We start from the raw sequence: 15,841 nt of genomic DNA on the forward strand, positions 1-15,841 counted from the left end.
GCGCGCTCCTGTCCCCGGTGACCCTGCCCCGCCCCGCCCGCCCACACGCCCGCACGGCCGGCCGCCCGCCTGGGGTCACGCGCCAGGCCCTCGGGCCGGACCGCAGACCTGATCCCACCGCCAGCCGCTCGCCTCCCACGGAGCACATCGCAGTCAGACCTCATTCACTCTCAGGGTCCTTGGATTCTTGGGACGCTGGGCCCGGGAGAGGCTGCCGCCTTTGCCTTCATCCCACCTGGACCCAGGCCTCCCAGGAATGATGGGCAGGGATCTCCCCAAGTCCTGGGAGGAGAGGCCGCTGTCTCCGTAGAATTATGCCCCGATCTTTCCTTATGAACACCCTTTCTGGAGGTCCCCGGCCCTTGCTGGGGAGGCAGGAGCCTTGTAGAAAGTGCCCCTAAAGGAAAATGTCACTTGACACATGAATCATTAATTCTACATTCCAGCTTCCAAAGCTGCTCAGCAAGGTTTCTGCCAACAAAGCGTTTCATCTCCACATGGAGAACCCAGAGCAGAAGTGGGACCCCCCCCCCCCCCCCGCACGCTCCCGGGGCCTTGGTTTCGTAACTCAGGAGTTTCCCTTCCTTGAGTTCTACCCGGGTGGTGGTCATGTGAACCAGCCACAGACTGGCCTCCCTCGTCCTGGAAGGAAGGGGACCAGGCATTTTGTTCTAGGGCCCACAGCCTTTGCTACAGGGTCCTCAGAGGAGAGAATTCTCTCCCGGGGACTAACAGGCACTGCCAACCCTCCCCCCACCCCCTGTTTGTCCCCCTGCCAGTGCTAAGCCTGCAATCAGAAATCAGTGTCTGTCTTGTGTACTTCCAGCAATTTCCATGACCACCCATGGAAGCGCTGAGGTGACCACGGAATCCCAGGAGGGCTCAGTCCTGGCTCCTGAGATGCCATCACTGAGGCAAAGCTTGGACTCCGGTTTTACCCCCTGAGGTGTCTTTCATCTTCCTGGAAAGTCGGCTCCTCAGAGCCCTTAGTGCCAGTCAGTTCCTGGTTAGGAGGCGGGATGGGGTGGCCACCCACACGGTGAGAAAACGCTTGGGTTTGAGTGGAGAGGTTGGGGGCATGGGAACCACGTCTCCAGAGGCTGGTTTTCCCCAGCAGGTGCACTGGGCCCGGCCCCAAAGCCTTTCGCTTCCCTCGTGGGGAGCTGCCAGTTGGGGCTGCCCTTTCCCACGCCTCCGCCCCCCACGGCTAAGGTGAGCTGACCAGGTGGTCCGCAGGAGGAAGGACGCCGGCCCCGTGACACCCGCCATCCAGCTGGGGTCTTCCTAAGAGGTGGGGTTTTGGTCTTTTCTAAAGAAAACGCTAAAAGCTCACAGTTGCTGAAGAATGACCAAAGTGGTCACAGTATTGCCCAGTGACAAATATTGTGGGGACTCCTGAGTCCTCATAGGCTGTCAGGGCCCACGAGGTGCAGAGTCTAATCGCGGGGTTTACGACATGGGAAACAGATGGCCCCCAGGCCTGGCCTCTGAAGCTGGGGCTGCGAGGTCCAGGGCCGCACCTCTGATGTCAGGAAAAAACAGCCCCGTAGCAAGCTTTTCTGTCCCTGCGGTGCTGGGAGACCGGCATGTTAGGCAGGTGCCCTGGGGCTCTCAGGGAAGGCCACGCGCTTAGGTGTTCCGATAGGCAGAGCCGGCCTCACAGGCATGTGACTCCTGCCAGAACACAGGGTCTCAAGACCTTGATGAGATATCAGGCTGCATGAGGCCCCTGGTTTTTGTTTTGAGAGGCAAATTCCAGAGCTGGGCCTGCCTGATGATCTGGCCACAACAGGTGGGGGCCTGCAGCAGGGGTCAGACAGCAGAGGGGGTGGTCATTGGCTCTGGAGGAGGCAGGGGAAAGGGAGGGATGGTGACATTTTCAGGCTGGTAAAGAATAGAACATCCAGAATTGACAGATGGCGGTACACCAGGGTTTCCCTGCCCTAGAAGCGACTGAGACTCAGAGTGATGGAAAAATCAGGCAGAAGGAGGGGGAGGGAGTCCAGACATCTGAAACCACAACTTTCAAGGCAGGGAGAAGTGAATGAGTTCTCATGTGACCCACTCCACCTCTTCAGCCCCTACTGACGGGTACAAAACACAAAGCCAAGCACCTGGGCCCTTTCTTCACCTCTGAATTTGGCTGTGGTCCTGGCTGATGGCTCCGAGGGTGAGCTGACTGTGTCACTTTGGGGGTGACTGAAACTTCCCTATGCTTCCTAACATGTTCTGCTGAGGGAGGTGGCTGCCGACCCAACTGCAGGATCTGGGGGAGCCTCGGCCCCCTGCCCGGCTGTTAGCCAAGGGCGTTTGGCCCCGGGAGCTCTCTGAACGGCACACAGATGTCATTCAAAGGCTGCTGGGATGGAGGAAGAGGAAGGACACTCCAGAGAACAGGCTGGACCGGCTGCCCCAGCCGCCCGCCCATCTCTCTTCAAAGCAGGTGCACCTGAATGGAGGTTTCGGGCCCCTGCAGACCTGGAGGCTTCTGTGTCCCTTCCTGACGTGGCTCTGCATGCCTGTGAGGGCATTTTGCAGCTCATGACTCATCTTATCTGCCTGGAACAGAGGACACTCCTCGGGGTAAGGCCTCGGGAACCGCTGCCCTCTGAAGCCCTTCTGGCCCGGGGCTGAGCCCGGACAGCTATCTCCCATGCCGCGTGTGTCCCTGTCCCAGGCCAAGCACAGCCAGTACACACTTGAGGCTCACACTCTTCCCTAAAACCAAGACAAAACTCTCTCCCTGGGAAACCGACTGGGAGTTTGCAGGGAACTGAGTCGTACCTGAAAGGCAGCTGCAGTGACATTCTAGAAGATTCTCCAGTCTGGGAAAGTCTTTTTCTAGTTTGATCTTTGGCACAACACTGTGAGCTGGGATCAGACGCTGTCACCCATTTTCCGGATGGGAAGACTGAGGCCCCAGAGAGGTCAAGACACTTGTACTCAGTGCGAGGCTCAGGGTGAGGCGGGGGAGCCAGGTTTGAATCTAGTCTCTTTTTTTAACATCCTGAAAAGTCTTCTGGCAAACCCCTGACCCAAGGCCATGACCCAAAAGCCTATTCATTTCTAAAAGTCAGGTGGATTTCTCCCCCTTGTCCCGATCGAGAACACATACACTTTACCGTGAGGCCGGGGCCAGCCCCCTCTCCCAACCTGCAGGGGAAGGAGATGGGGTGAGTGTCGACTGTGGAGTCGCCCCCATTGTCCTCTCCTTGCTTCTTCCTTCGGGCCATGCTGTCTGGCTCCCACCCGGCAGGCCACACACATTTCCTGTGATTCTACATTCTTGAGTTTAGCCATATCCTGGAGACCGGGGGTTTGTTTTCCTGGATGCTGACAGGGCTGGCAGGCAGGTCTGGCTTTGTAGGGCACCACGGCTTCCTCACCGGCTGTAGGCTCCTCTCCATCCAGGTGGACACTGGGGCAGAGAGATGCTCATGCTGCCTCCCAGACACCTTTGCAGTGAAGGTGGGTCAGGTGTGGGGTGGCCCCTGCCACCATCCCCTAAAGCCACCGTGACCGCACCCTCTCCTGGCCTCACTCGGGAGGGAACTCCTGGGGGTCACATCCATGAGGCTGGCCCATCGGTATCACCTTCCGAACACGCTGGCCACTGCCCAGCAGGCCACATGTAGTCCACCCACTGGCTGGCCAGGAGCTCTTGCTGAGCAGCCTTGGTCATTCTCCCAATTCATTCTCTGAAGTCGGGTGGTTGGCAAGCACTGCTAGGTATCTGGTATGTGCCAGACCAGTGTCCCAGCCCCGGGGACATGGCAGTGTTAAGCCCCTGCCTGTCAGGAGGGACCACGCTGGTAAGGGGACATGCAGAAATGGGAAGAGGCTCGGAGGCAGGACGTGCTTGGAAACAGATCAAGGGGATGTGCTGAGCCAGGGTCCTCTCAGCCTTCCAGTAAGTGGGATTGACAGATGAGGACACAGCCCTGGACAGTGCTGGACTTTTCAAGCAGAAGGCAGAGCATTTCGAAAGGCCTTGAAATGAAAACTTAGAAGGATGACCAAGTGGAGGTGGGGAACATGGGGGCTTGGCAGCAGAGGTGGGTGGAGAAGAGGTGGGCTGGCCGAGGTCACTGAGAGCTCCCAGTGGCCGTAAACTCACCCTTGTCCTCTGGGTGCAGGACTCCTCTCCGGAGGACGGTGGGTCAGGTCCCGATGTTTTATGAGATCCCTCTGGAGGATGGGCGGATGGAAGGAGGACGGAGGGAAGGAGGCAGGAGTGGTCATCAGTTCCAGGCCGACCATGTGGTCATGGATGGGAGAGCTGGTGGTGATGGGTTAGGGATTCTGCTGGAGGGATGGTGAAGGTGGGCGGGTCTGTCTTGGAGGCAGGGCTGGCCAGACCCAGTTATGGGCCAGAGGGGAAGGGGTGGCCCAGCGGGGGGCCCTCTGGCCAGCCTGCCTCCTGACACCTCGAGTCACAGCCCCAGAGGCGGGGGTCCGAGGACCTGCCCCCTGTCTCTGGTCCTACCGAGTTACCCTGGGACCTGAGCATGCCGGATCCCTCTTGGAGCCTCAGGCTGTTCTACACAGCGGAGAGAACCCCGCCCCTGCTTGGAGGTGCGCTAAGCAAGGGACGGGGTGGAGAACTCAGGAAAGGCCAGGGAAAGGGAACTCAGTGGATAGGGTCCCTCAGCCCTGTGTGCAGGGCCCACAGGTTCTGCTTCTCTGAGGTCCCTTGAGCCCCCGAATAGCACTCGGCCAATATTTGTTAGACAAACCAATGGGTTTCTGAGCCTCATACGGCAGAGGTTTCCTGGACTAACCCCGGGCTTGAAGAAGTGTATGTATTGTGTTTGCTTTCAGCTCCAGGTGCTGCCCCCAGTGATGCTCCTCTGTCTGTCTGACGCTGAACACTGCTCCTCAGGGGCTGCAGACCCTGGGAGATGGGAGAGATGCCGCTGAGAAGTCAGTGTTTCCATACATACATTCCCAGGAAGTACGTGTCCTCCTTCTAAATCAGAGGTGCCACAGCCCAGGACGCTGATTCTCAATGTACCCAAAGAGGTGGCACAGGGTTCCCATTCTGGGCTTGGAAGCTGCGAAGGGGTGGAGAGCCTTCGGTGCGGACCCAGGGCGGCAGAGCACAGCGGGACAGGGGTCTAGAGCTCCTCCGCGTAGCTGGGCAGCCTGGTTTAATGCAAAACAGTGATATCCTCCGAGTCCCTTCCTCTGGCAGCTTCTTATTCATCCTCCCAGAACTTTCTTTTCCAGTGAGAGAACACACAACGAAGCAGAGCACAAGAAAGTGGAACTCGGTTCATCTGATATCTGCCCACACCCGCTGAGTCACTCATAATAGCCCCTCAGATATCATTTTCTTGCTAAGACATTTGGAAAAATTTCTGCTGCTGAATCACAAGCAAACACTCTAATTCAACAATCTTCTCGAAGTTATTCAAGGCACTTCGGCGCACTCAGAAGAGAAGATCAGGGGCGGATGAAATCAATGAAGTTTCTGAGAACTTTGTTTTTCTCCTAATTATGTTTCATTTGTCAAATAGAGGGTGGGGGTAGGGCCATCTGACCCCTGAGGGACATCTCCCCGGGGGAAGTCTGCCAGCACCTGATCTGGGCTTTCTGGATGACACTGGGATTTTCTTATCATCTTGGTTCTGTTCCCATAATAGACCCAAGTATCATCCAGGAAGGGGTCGGCTCCTCCCCCCCGCCCCCCCCTTCCTCCCGTGGACGGATGGCTCCTTGCATGGAAGAGGGCGGGCCCGTGGTATGTCATCACCCCAGGGTCCCCAGGCGGCAGGCACCCCATCCTTGCTCAGGGAGGCTTTTGCTCCTGCCCTCTGCCCTCTGGAAGCTCTGCTCCAGCGCCGTCACTGTGACCTGCTTTGGCTGCAGCCCTTCTCAGGGGAAGAAGACAACTTTGTCATTCATCACTGATGGCCACTTTTAATCACTTGCTGCGGTTCAGGGCAAGGGGTCACCTTCAGCCTGGCAGGAGAGCAGACCTTGGGTCTCGCCAGCCTCTCCAGAGGCACCGTTCATCTGTGTTGCGAGAAGAGGTCGCTTCTCTTGGCCCAAGAAAGACATTGGATATTCAGCACCTCGCTGGCTGTCACTAACCTGCCAGCTGGGGTGGGGTGGGGTGGGGGGCTTTTCTTAGGGGAACAGGAACTTCATGAATAAGGACAAAGGAGCAGAGCCAGGATGCACTGCCTGGCCTGCCACTCTGTGCTCCCCAGACGTTTTCAACTCAGGCAAATGGCCCTGTGTGCCTGCGCCTAGATGGAGCCTGGTACGTAGTCAGTGCTCCATACCTGGGTGCTGGGCGATGGTGCCATCTACACGGTCAGCCACATCGTGGCCTTCCATCCTGCGAAGCCGACTTGGAAAAACACTGGCCACCCAGGGGTGTTGCAGGCTACTGGGTCCTCACAGTCAGCCTGGGCCTGGGACCCTTATCCTGCTTTACAGCTGAGATGACCTGGGTTTGTGGGGGAGGTGGGCCCCACGGAGCTGCAGGCCTGCGGGGCCCAGGACCCGCACAGCCTCCCTGCCTGGTCTCTGCCCCCACACTCCACCCCTGGCAGCGTGCAAAGCTCAGCACACGCCGCAGAGGCTGAGTAAACACTGCCCGCCGTGCCCAGAATCAAAGCAAACAGGGTTTCTCTTCTTCCCCACTTTTAGCCAACTGCCCCATTAACAGAAAAACCTTTTAAGCGCTCATCTGGAAACCTGGCGTCTTCCCTCCCTGAGCAAACTGAGGTGACCAAGAGGACTGTGCTCCAGGGGGAGGCTGGGGGCCACCTAGGACACTGGACCCTGCTCCTCTGGCAAAGACTCAACACGGGGAGAACAAGGATGCCCCCGGGGCAGGGAGAGAATCGTGGAGGGCGATGGGTAGCGCTCAGGGGTAGTGCACACGCTTAGTGTGGGCGAGGTCTTGGGTTCAGTCCCCAGTACCTCCATTAAAAAAAAAAAAAAGAGTCAAGGATGCCCCTCTGGTCCCGCGGCAACCTACGTGGCCCCTCCCAGCAGCTCTGCCAGCCACTGTGACCCATAAGGTACCGAAATGTCACGTGAGGTGACTCCACGAGCGACCCCAGCATTCTCATCGCTTGGAACAGTTCTTACTCTCAGCCTGGACCTCCTCTTAGAGGACAGAGGACAAAGCCCTTGGCACCCTGCCGCCGCTGCACCCATTAGGACCCACTCGTGAATAAATACATTATCCACCCCAAGAAAACTTGCCGCTCTGAGCGAGGCGGCTCCGACTTGCCCCGCTGTTGGTTCGCACTCAGCAGTGACGGAGGCCGCGCTATGCGCGCCAGGCACTCTGGGGCCTCAAAGGTGAAACGACAGACACCCGCCGCCCTGGGCGGGCGCGGAGATATGGCAGGTGTAAGTAATTAGCAAACACGACCGTGTGTGGAACTGCCACGAAAGTGCCGGGGCCAGAGGGGGCGACGGTGTCCCTGCCCCTGGGGGCGGCCTGGGGACGTGACAGCCCCGCAGCTGCCTTGGAGCTGCAGGGGTCTGACGGGCAGGCGCAGGGGGGGCAGCGCGGGTGGGCGCACGGAAGGAAGAGGAAGGGATGGAGGCACCCAGGGAGGGAGGGCGCGGTGATTTCTACGGAAGCCGAAAGGTTCATCCTGCGTAGGTTTTTTTAATTTGTGAGAAATCCTGCTAAGCATGTGCAGATTTCTCCCTCTTGAATTTACACGTTGGCCTCTTCGCCTTGGCAGGGGGTGGGGGTGGGGGAGTTGCAGCTGAGTTTGGACCAGAAGCATCTGTGAATCATGTGGTCACTCAGATTCCAGAAGAAAAAAATCCCAAACTTAGAGGAATGTTGCAAGAGCACTAAACTTGTTTTAAATTGGAAAAGATTCACCACAGGTGCTTTAACCTCTCTCTCTACTTACCTCAGCGTTACTGTCATCACTTGGCTGTTTCAGAGAAAGTTGCATGGTGACCCTTGACCTTAAATACCTCATGACATCGCCTGAATATGAGGATTTGCGTTTGCATAGCGGCTCCCCACCCCCCACCCCCATGATGAATTTCAGGAAATCCACAATATTATTTTCCAGTCTACATATTGTGTGTGCAGATTCCACAGCTGTCCTAGTGGTGGCCCTTACAACAACTTTCCCGCTGGTCCAGGACCTGACCCAGGGTCACATGGAGCCCTTAGTCGGCACGTGGCCATGAGGTCACCAGTTGATGGAGGACCACAGGAGGACAAAGTCCTTCTCCCCCTGCCCCAGGCTTCTCTTCCTATGCCCATCTCAAGATTTTCCTCTGTGGTTGAACTCCTGGGAGTAGTTGAGGCTGTTTTCCCCCAGAAAGAAAACCCATTGTTAGTAACTTCCCTGCCTTTATCACCGGCCTCACAGCCTGGTCCTCATCAGTCCTGTAGAAAAGGTACACAGTTGAGGAATTGATGGTCAGGATGGAGCTTGAGGGGTGAGAGGTGATGGGGCCTGGGGCTGGTTTGGTGACCCCTTGCTGGGGCATCAGGGAAATGTGGCAGGGGGTCCGTTTGCCTCTGGGGGACTTCATCCGATAGAGGAACCAACAGCAAACAAGGAGCCCCAGACAAAGAGACAACAACAAAGGGGCAACAAAGTGTGGCATCAGGGAGGGCTAGGGGTAGCCAGACCCTGACCAGGCAGAAGGCCGGGCAGGACAGTGACAATATTTTGCAGGAAGAGAGGGCCTTGGTATGGCAGGGAGGGGATGAATGGACACTTGTGTGAATGTGTGTGATGGGAAAGTGCAGTCCTGGGCCAAGAGCCCAGTGGTCCAGCGTGGAGGTGTCTCTGGAACCCTCACCACACAGGACCACAGGGGACTCTGGGAAGGAAGTCTAGGGCCAGGTTAGGAAAGGTCTTGATGGCAAGTTAGGGAGTTCAGATTTTCTCTCTTGATTTTTGTTTCTCAAACTCCCAAGAATCACATGTCACTCTTACAGATTTGGCCATGTTCAAAAAGTAAACTTTCTCTTATTATCTTTTTACTATTTTAAATACTAGTTTTTTTCTCTATTAACATTACCGTATACAACAGAAAAATAAAAACCTCAGACTAGTCCTTAGGCTGGAGACAATGGGAGCCATGGCAGGTTCTGAAGGGAGGCGGGGGAGATGTCTTACTGGCTGTGTGACTGTGGTGAAGTTACTTCTCTCTCTGGGATTCCTAGTTTCATCTGTCAAGACTTGACTTTAGACTACAGGATTTCTAAGGCTACAACTGGCTTGGATGGGGAATATTCTCTGGAGGTGGTCCTGGTCACCCGAGCGAGCCCAGAGCCTGCGCTGGTGCCCAGAACCCACCATGGCACCTCGGCCAACTTCCAGGCACTGGGCACAAAGGCAGCCTTTGGTCTTGAACTCTAGGAAATGACAGGGCAGTATTCTGTGTTGGGAGAGGAAAACGACCCCCCCACCCCCGCCACCCTTCACAAGGGTGATAGAGAACAGAGAAGGGCTGGGGCTGGACTTCTGGGCCAGACACACCCTTGGGTCACACTGGGAGGGTCGCTTGGTCAGCCGGTCCCTTCTTTGCAGAGACCAGAGTTGCGTGGAGTCACGGCGGTGAAGACAGCTCACCCAGAGACTGAGGACTCTCTGAAGATCTTGTACTTGTGTGCAGAGCAAGGATGCGTGAAATCGTACACATTCAGATCGGCCAGTGTGGTAACCAGATCGGGGCCAAGGTAAGGAAAGTTCCATGACTAGCGCTAGCTTTTCCATGCTCCGTGGTGTAGGCAGCTCGGCAAATGCCCTAAGGTAGCAGGGGGAACAGTGAGCCTAGAAGACTGATGTGTTTGTGGGACGTCTGACTTATTAAACAATGCCTTTGGTTAAAGAGATGGAAGAAATAGTAAAGGCTTAAAGGGTTAATTTCATTCATGTTAATTTTGTTGACAGTTACATGTGTATAACACACCTGTCAGTCATTTTTGCTTTTACCACCTTAGCAATGAGCTTTTCCTATCTAAAAACAGTAATTCATCTCAAAAACGTTTTCCAGAGTTTCTTGGGAAACTTTTTACACCATATCACTAAGATTTCTTTCTCTCCCCTCCCACGTTTATATTACAGAGTTTAAAAAGATCCACTACTGTTTTATTTCAAATGCAGCACAAAATTAAAGAGGTAAACCTAAAAGCTTTTTGTGTCCTGCAACAGAAATAATTAAAATATATCCTCTGGATTATAAATGAGTTTTTCTCCTTACCCCCTTAAGTTTTTCTACAAAGTACCTGGTTCTGTTGGCTGGCACTAAAATAGAGATGACAGCACAAGGCCTTTAACTTGAATTTTAATATGACCAGTTCTACTGTGTAACAGCTGTCTGATCGTTCTCTTTGCTATTTTGAAATTACTTTTACTAGGTAGGAATTGCATTAAAAATTTAATTGCAGGGTGGAGGGTATAGCTCAGAGGTAAAATACATGCCTAGCATACAGAAGGTTCTGGGTCCATCCCCAGTACATCCATCAATAAAATAAATAAATAAGAAAATCTAATTACCTCCCTGTGCAAAAAAAAAAAAAAAAAAAAAGATTGCATTAAAATTTAAGGGGAGTGGGTATAGTTCAGTGGTAGAGTTCATGCTTAGTGTACACCAAGCCCTGGTTTTGATCCCCAGTATCTCCATTAAAAAAGAAAGAAAGAAAAAAAAAAAAAAAGGAAAAACACCTAAAATTTTTTTGACTTGTGGTAAAATACAGCATGAAATTGACTATTATAACCATTTTTAAGTGTACAGTTCAGTAGTGTTAAGTATATTCACCCTGTCGTGCATCCAGACTCCAAAATGCTTTTCTTTTTGCAAAACTGGAACTCTGTACCCATTAGGAACGCTAAATCTGCATTTCCCCTTCCCGCAGCCCTGGCAACCACCCCTCTGCTTTCTGTCTCTGCGAATCTGAGTACTTTTGGTATCTTATATAACAGTATTTGTTCTTTTGTCACTGGCCTTTTTCACTTAGCATCATGTCCTCAAGGTTCATCCCTGTTGCAGCCTGTGTCAGAATTCCCTTCCTTTTTAAGGCTGAATAATAGTCCATTGTATGGATGGACCACATTTTGTTTATCCAGTCATCTGCCAGTGGGTGCTTGGATTGTTTCCAACTTTTGTCTATTGTAAAGAATGCAGCTACAAAAACATGAAAGTCTTTTAATACAGGTGTTTAAGACCTGGGGCAAAAAAAAAAAAAGACTGCTTGAAAAGAAGTTGTCATCCTTCCTTGCCAGAGTGATAAGACGTTCAAAACTAAAACACATAGAGAAGTGGGAGGCACGAGCCCTCACTGCCCTGAAGGTGGAAGATAATATAGAGAAAGGACCTCAAGGGGGAGTGCAGGGTCTAGATAGGGCCTTAGCTCTTGCTCCAGAATTGCCTTGTCTAGTGCTTAGAGCCCCAGCAACTCCTTACTATTTGGGGCCATAAGAGCTTTTTAAAAAATTAATTAATTAATTTTAAATTTACATATATGTACTGTTCATTGTTTCTAAGAGCAGTTTAGAGCTTTAGCTTTTTAAACTTATATAGTTATCAAAGGAATAGAGCCAACCACAAAATACAAGTCAACAGAACACAGTAATCCAATCATAAAGGACAGTCAAATGTGCTTACCCATAGTAAGAAATCGTCATCTAAGCTGTAAATAATAAGTAGTTCATTTGTGTTCCTTGTTTCCTTAGATTCCACATATAAGCGATATCATATGGCAATTTTTTTTCCTCTTTCGGGCTTATTTCACTTAGAATGACAAGCATTTGGGGCCATAAGAGCTTTAAGACACTTTTCCTTTGTGGTGTCATAGAACTTTATTTTTTTACACCCTGAACAGTGCCAATAATTTACTATAAAACAGAGCCTTGTCAGTAAGGCCAAAGCAGAGCCCTGATTTACAAGATACGGTTGGGAAAACACCCTTGGGGATGTTAACATGAACAAATGTATTTTCATTGCACTTTTTTTTTTCGTGGGATGGGGGTGGGAGTAATTAGGTTTATTTATTTACTTATTTATTTTCCAAACGGAGGGACTGTGGATTGAGTCCAGGACTTTGTGCATGCTCGGCATGAGCTCTACCCTCCCCCACTCTTTGCACTTCAGTACGTGCTTCTCCAGGGGCATGAAAAGGGGCATCTCAGTAACTGTTTCTGTGGGAAGAGCTGGCAAACACCTATATTAATAAATACTTCTTATGTGATTGAAAGCGTAATCTCTTTCAAATTGTTACGAGAGCATGTAGATGTCCCAGTTACAAGATTTGGGGAAAACTGCACAAAAATAAATCCATGAAGTGAAATGAGACATTGTTGTGAAATCAGATAAGAAGTCCGTTTATTTTCGTGTAATGGGATCTACGCTGGCTGGAAGCACTGGGAGACGAGACTAGAGACACCCTGTCTGATGCGAAATTCCAAAACAATAGCTTTAATGTAGACAAGGGCCTGAATTTAATAGGAGCAACATCCAATCTCATATTGTATGTGTTGACATTTTATTTAAGCAGTGCGGGTGGGTATAAAACGCAATCATCATATTCATGGTTAGCCGAGCAAGAGGAAAGGACACAGTGGAGCGGGCAGTTAGGAAAAGGGCCCCAGAGGAGGCTTTGGGAAGGGAAGCAGCCCACAGCCCTCACTTTCGGTCTTTCTGCTCTATCTGCTGGTGCCAACGTGGCTTTTCGGGATCCCCTGTACACTGACCTTCCCTCTTGCTTTCAGTTCTGGGAGGTGATTGGCGAGGAGCATGGGATCGATGTGGCTGGGAGCTACCGTGGGGACAGTGCCCTGCAGCTGGAGAGAATCAGCGTGTACTACAACGAGGCCCACGGTAGGACCTGCACTATTAGCGATGATCGCCAGCCCTGGGACACGCAGAGCGAGGAGGGCCCCCCGAGAACAGAAGGCCAGAGGAGTGATGTCCAGGCAGAGCCCAGAGTCCCAGGGTGACGGTCACCCCCGTCCAAGGACAGGACTGCCGAGGACATCACTGAGGGTGGGGCAAGCTCTTAGCACCAGCAGTTTAAGTATCAACCTTCCTTTCTGATGTTTTAATGAAAAGCAGAATTGTTTCCAATAGGAGCAAAACCTCTGTCACTGGTGAGACAGCCAACAACATAGACAGTGATGGAAAAAGTATTCCTGGACTATTTTACTGATGGGTGTGATTGCTGTTGAGGTCAAAGATATGATTTCAAGTCTTTCTACCAAAGACCTACCTTCTAGAATCACTTTTTCTTTTTTGTTTTTTTTTTTTTTTTTTGAACCAGTGTCACAAGGTTTTGTTTGGATGAAACATTAACCTTTAGAAAAACAAGTTTGCTGACATCTTCCTATTTTTCTACCCAGGTAAAAAGTACGTGCCCCGAGCAGTCTTGGTGGACCTGGAACCTGGGACCATGGACAGCATCCGATCCAGCCGACTAGGAGCCCTTTTCCAACCAGACAGCTTTGTCCACAGTAGGTTTTTCTGGGAAGGGTCGCCCAGGAAAGAGAGGAGCATGCCTGCGGGGGAGGGGAGGGGAGGGGAATGTCCTGGCTCCGCTCCCTGCCCCTCCCCCAACCCGGCCGGGGTAACCGGAGTCCCTTGTGCTGCAGGTAACTCCGGAGCCGGCAACAACTGGGCCAAGGGCCACTACACGGAGGGGGCCGAGCTGGTGGAGAGCGTGCTGGACGTGGTGCGGGGCGAGGCCGAGGGCTGCGACTGCCTGCAGGGCTTCCAGATCGTGCACTCGCTGGGCGGGGGCACGGGCTCGGGCATGGGCACGCTGCTGATGAACAAGATCCGCGAGGAGTACCCCGACCGCATCCTCAACTCCTTCAGCGTCATGCCCTCCCCCAAGGTGTCGGACACGGTGGTGGAGCCGTACAACGCGGTGCTGTCCATCCACCAGCTGCTGGAGAACGCCGACGCCTGCTTCTGCATCGACAACGAGGCGCTCTACGACATCTGCTTCCGCACCCTGAGGCTGACCACGCCCACCTACGGGGACCTCAACCACCTGGTGTCCCTGACCATGAGCGGGGTCACCACCTCGCTGCGCTTCCCGGGCCAGCTCAACGCCGACCTGCGCAAGCTGGCCGTGAACATGGTGCCCTTCCCGCGCCTGCACTTCTTCATGCCCGGCTTCGCGCCGCTCACCGCCCAGGGCAGCCAGCAGTACCGCGCCCTGTCGGTGGCCGAGCTCACCCAGCAGATGTTCGACGCCCGCAACACCATGGCCGCCTGCGACCCGCGCCGCGGCCGCTACCTGACCGTGGCCTGCATCTTCCGGGGGAAGATGTCCACCAAGGAGGTGGACGACCAGCTGCTCTCCGTGCAGACCAAGAACAGCGGCTGCTTCGTGGAGTGGATCCCCAACAACGTCAAGGTGGCCGTCTGCGACATCCCGCCCCGGGGGCTGAACATGGCCGCCACTTTCATTGGCAACAACACGGCCATCCAGGAGCTGTTCACCAGGGTCTCGGAGCACTTCTCGGCCATGTTCAAGAGGAAGGCTTTCGTGCACTGGTACACGGGCGAGGGGATGGACATCAACGAATTCGTGGAAGCTGAAAGCAATGTCCATGATCTGGTGTCTGAGTACCAACAGTTTCAAGACACCAAAGTGGTTCTGGAGGAGAACGAAGAGGTGGTGGCCGAGGCAGACCAGGAACTAGAAGGTCAGGGACATTAACCAGAGAGAAGCTGTGTGAGTGTCGTCTGCGGCGTGGTCACCTCCAGAGCAGTTTCTCTCAAGTCTTAAGAGGAGCATTTCCCCACAGTAAAGCCAAAGCGATTCTGCACCGCAGCCCAGCGAGCCACAGCAGCGACAGCAGCCACCCAGTATGCGCTTTGACACAGCACCACGGGGCTGGGTGCGGGGTGGGGGGAAGTCAGTAACTGATGGGCATTGGGTCTTCGGCTGGCATTTACTAACCTTGAAGAGTTTGCTCTTCAATGCACACTCTAGTCACTTGTTTTTAACAGCCAAGTGAATTCACCGTTTGTTTAAAGGTCGGGAGGGGGGAGTTCTGTACGCATAGCACGGGGCCAGGCATCAAGACTGCACATGTGGACACGCGGGGAGGGCGCCCACTGCCCTTGCCTTTAGGTTGTAAACGCGTTAGCGCCCCGGTGAGCGCTCCGTAGTCTGTTCTTGGCCTCCCAGGGCTGCTTCGGCTCTTCCTGCAGGTTGCCTCTTCTTAACACGCTGCCCCGCACCCACCTGCTGGCCTCCAGAAAAGCCGGGTGGCTGCTTGGTGTGTGGGAGCCTCGAGATAAATGGGAGTCAGTGTCCACTAGCAAATCATGGAGACCCCATGTACACTTCATCATCCTAACTGCAAAGGGGAGAAGGGCAGAAAGGAAAGCCGTGGTTCTTCCCACAAAAATACCCACCAAAAAATAAAAAATGACAAGCAAAACTCAAGAGCTCCAATCTTCTGAATAGCTAGCTTTCAACATATATATTTATATACTTTATGTTTCTTATTAGTCTTTGATTCCAGGAATTCATTAATCATCATCTTTGGTTTTCCTTGTAGAGGCTACTTGGAAGTGCCCTTTTCACTTGCATTCAGTAATCACCTCCTGAAAGCTGCTCTGCTCTTTAGAAAGGGCACACGCACGCCTGGCGACCATTCAGATGCAGAAATGAAATAAGCAGCAGCGGCTGCAGTGTCCTTCGCATGCTCAAGGAGGACATGGTCTCATTAGGGAACTTCTACAGTTCAAATTAATTTGCAGAAGTTGCCATAAATGTTTGCATGATGACACAGCTTTAACCATTACATGATTTTAATCTGCTCCCATTACACCAAGACCAGATACACAAGAGCGTAATCAAATCATCCATAAC

General features: G+C 53.1%; 1 protein-coding gene across 1 annotated transcript; it reads left to right on the forward strand.

Annotated features, from left to right (window-relative positions):
* The first annotated feature begins 9,488 nt into the window (after positions 1-9,488).
* On the forward strand, positions 9,489-15,143 carry TUBB1 (tubulin beta 1 class VI). The gene is made up of 4 exons (XM_006177311.3): positions 9,489-9,691; positions 12,723-12,831; positions 13,350-13,460; positions 13,599-15,143. The coding sequence occupies exons 1-4, from the start codon at positions 9,635-9,637 to the stop codon at positions 14,675-14,677; spliced, it is 1,356 nt and encodes a 451-aa protein (XP_006177373.1). The 5' UTR covers positions 9,489-9,634; the 3' UTR covers positions 14,678-15,143.
* The last annotated feature ends 698 nt before the right edge of the window (positions 15,144-15,841 follow it).

This window comes from Camelus ferus, chromosome 19 (assembly GCF_009834535.1).
Source record: "Camelus ferus isolate YT-003-E chromosome 19, BCGSAC_Cfer_1.0, whole genome shotgun sequence".
Lineage (NCBI taxonomy): Eukaryota > Metazoa > Chordata > Mammalia > Artiodactyla > Camelidae > Camelus > Camelus ferus.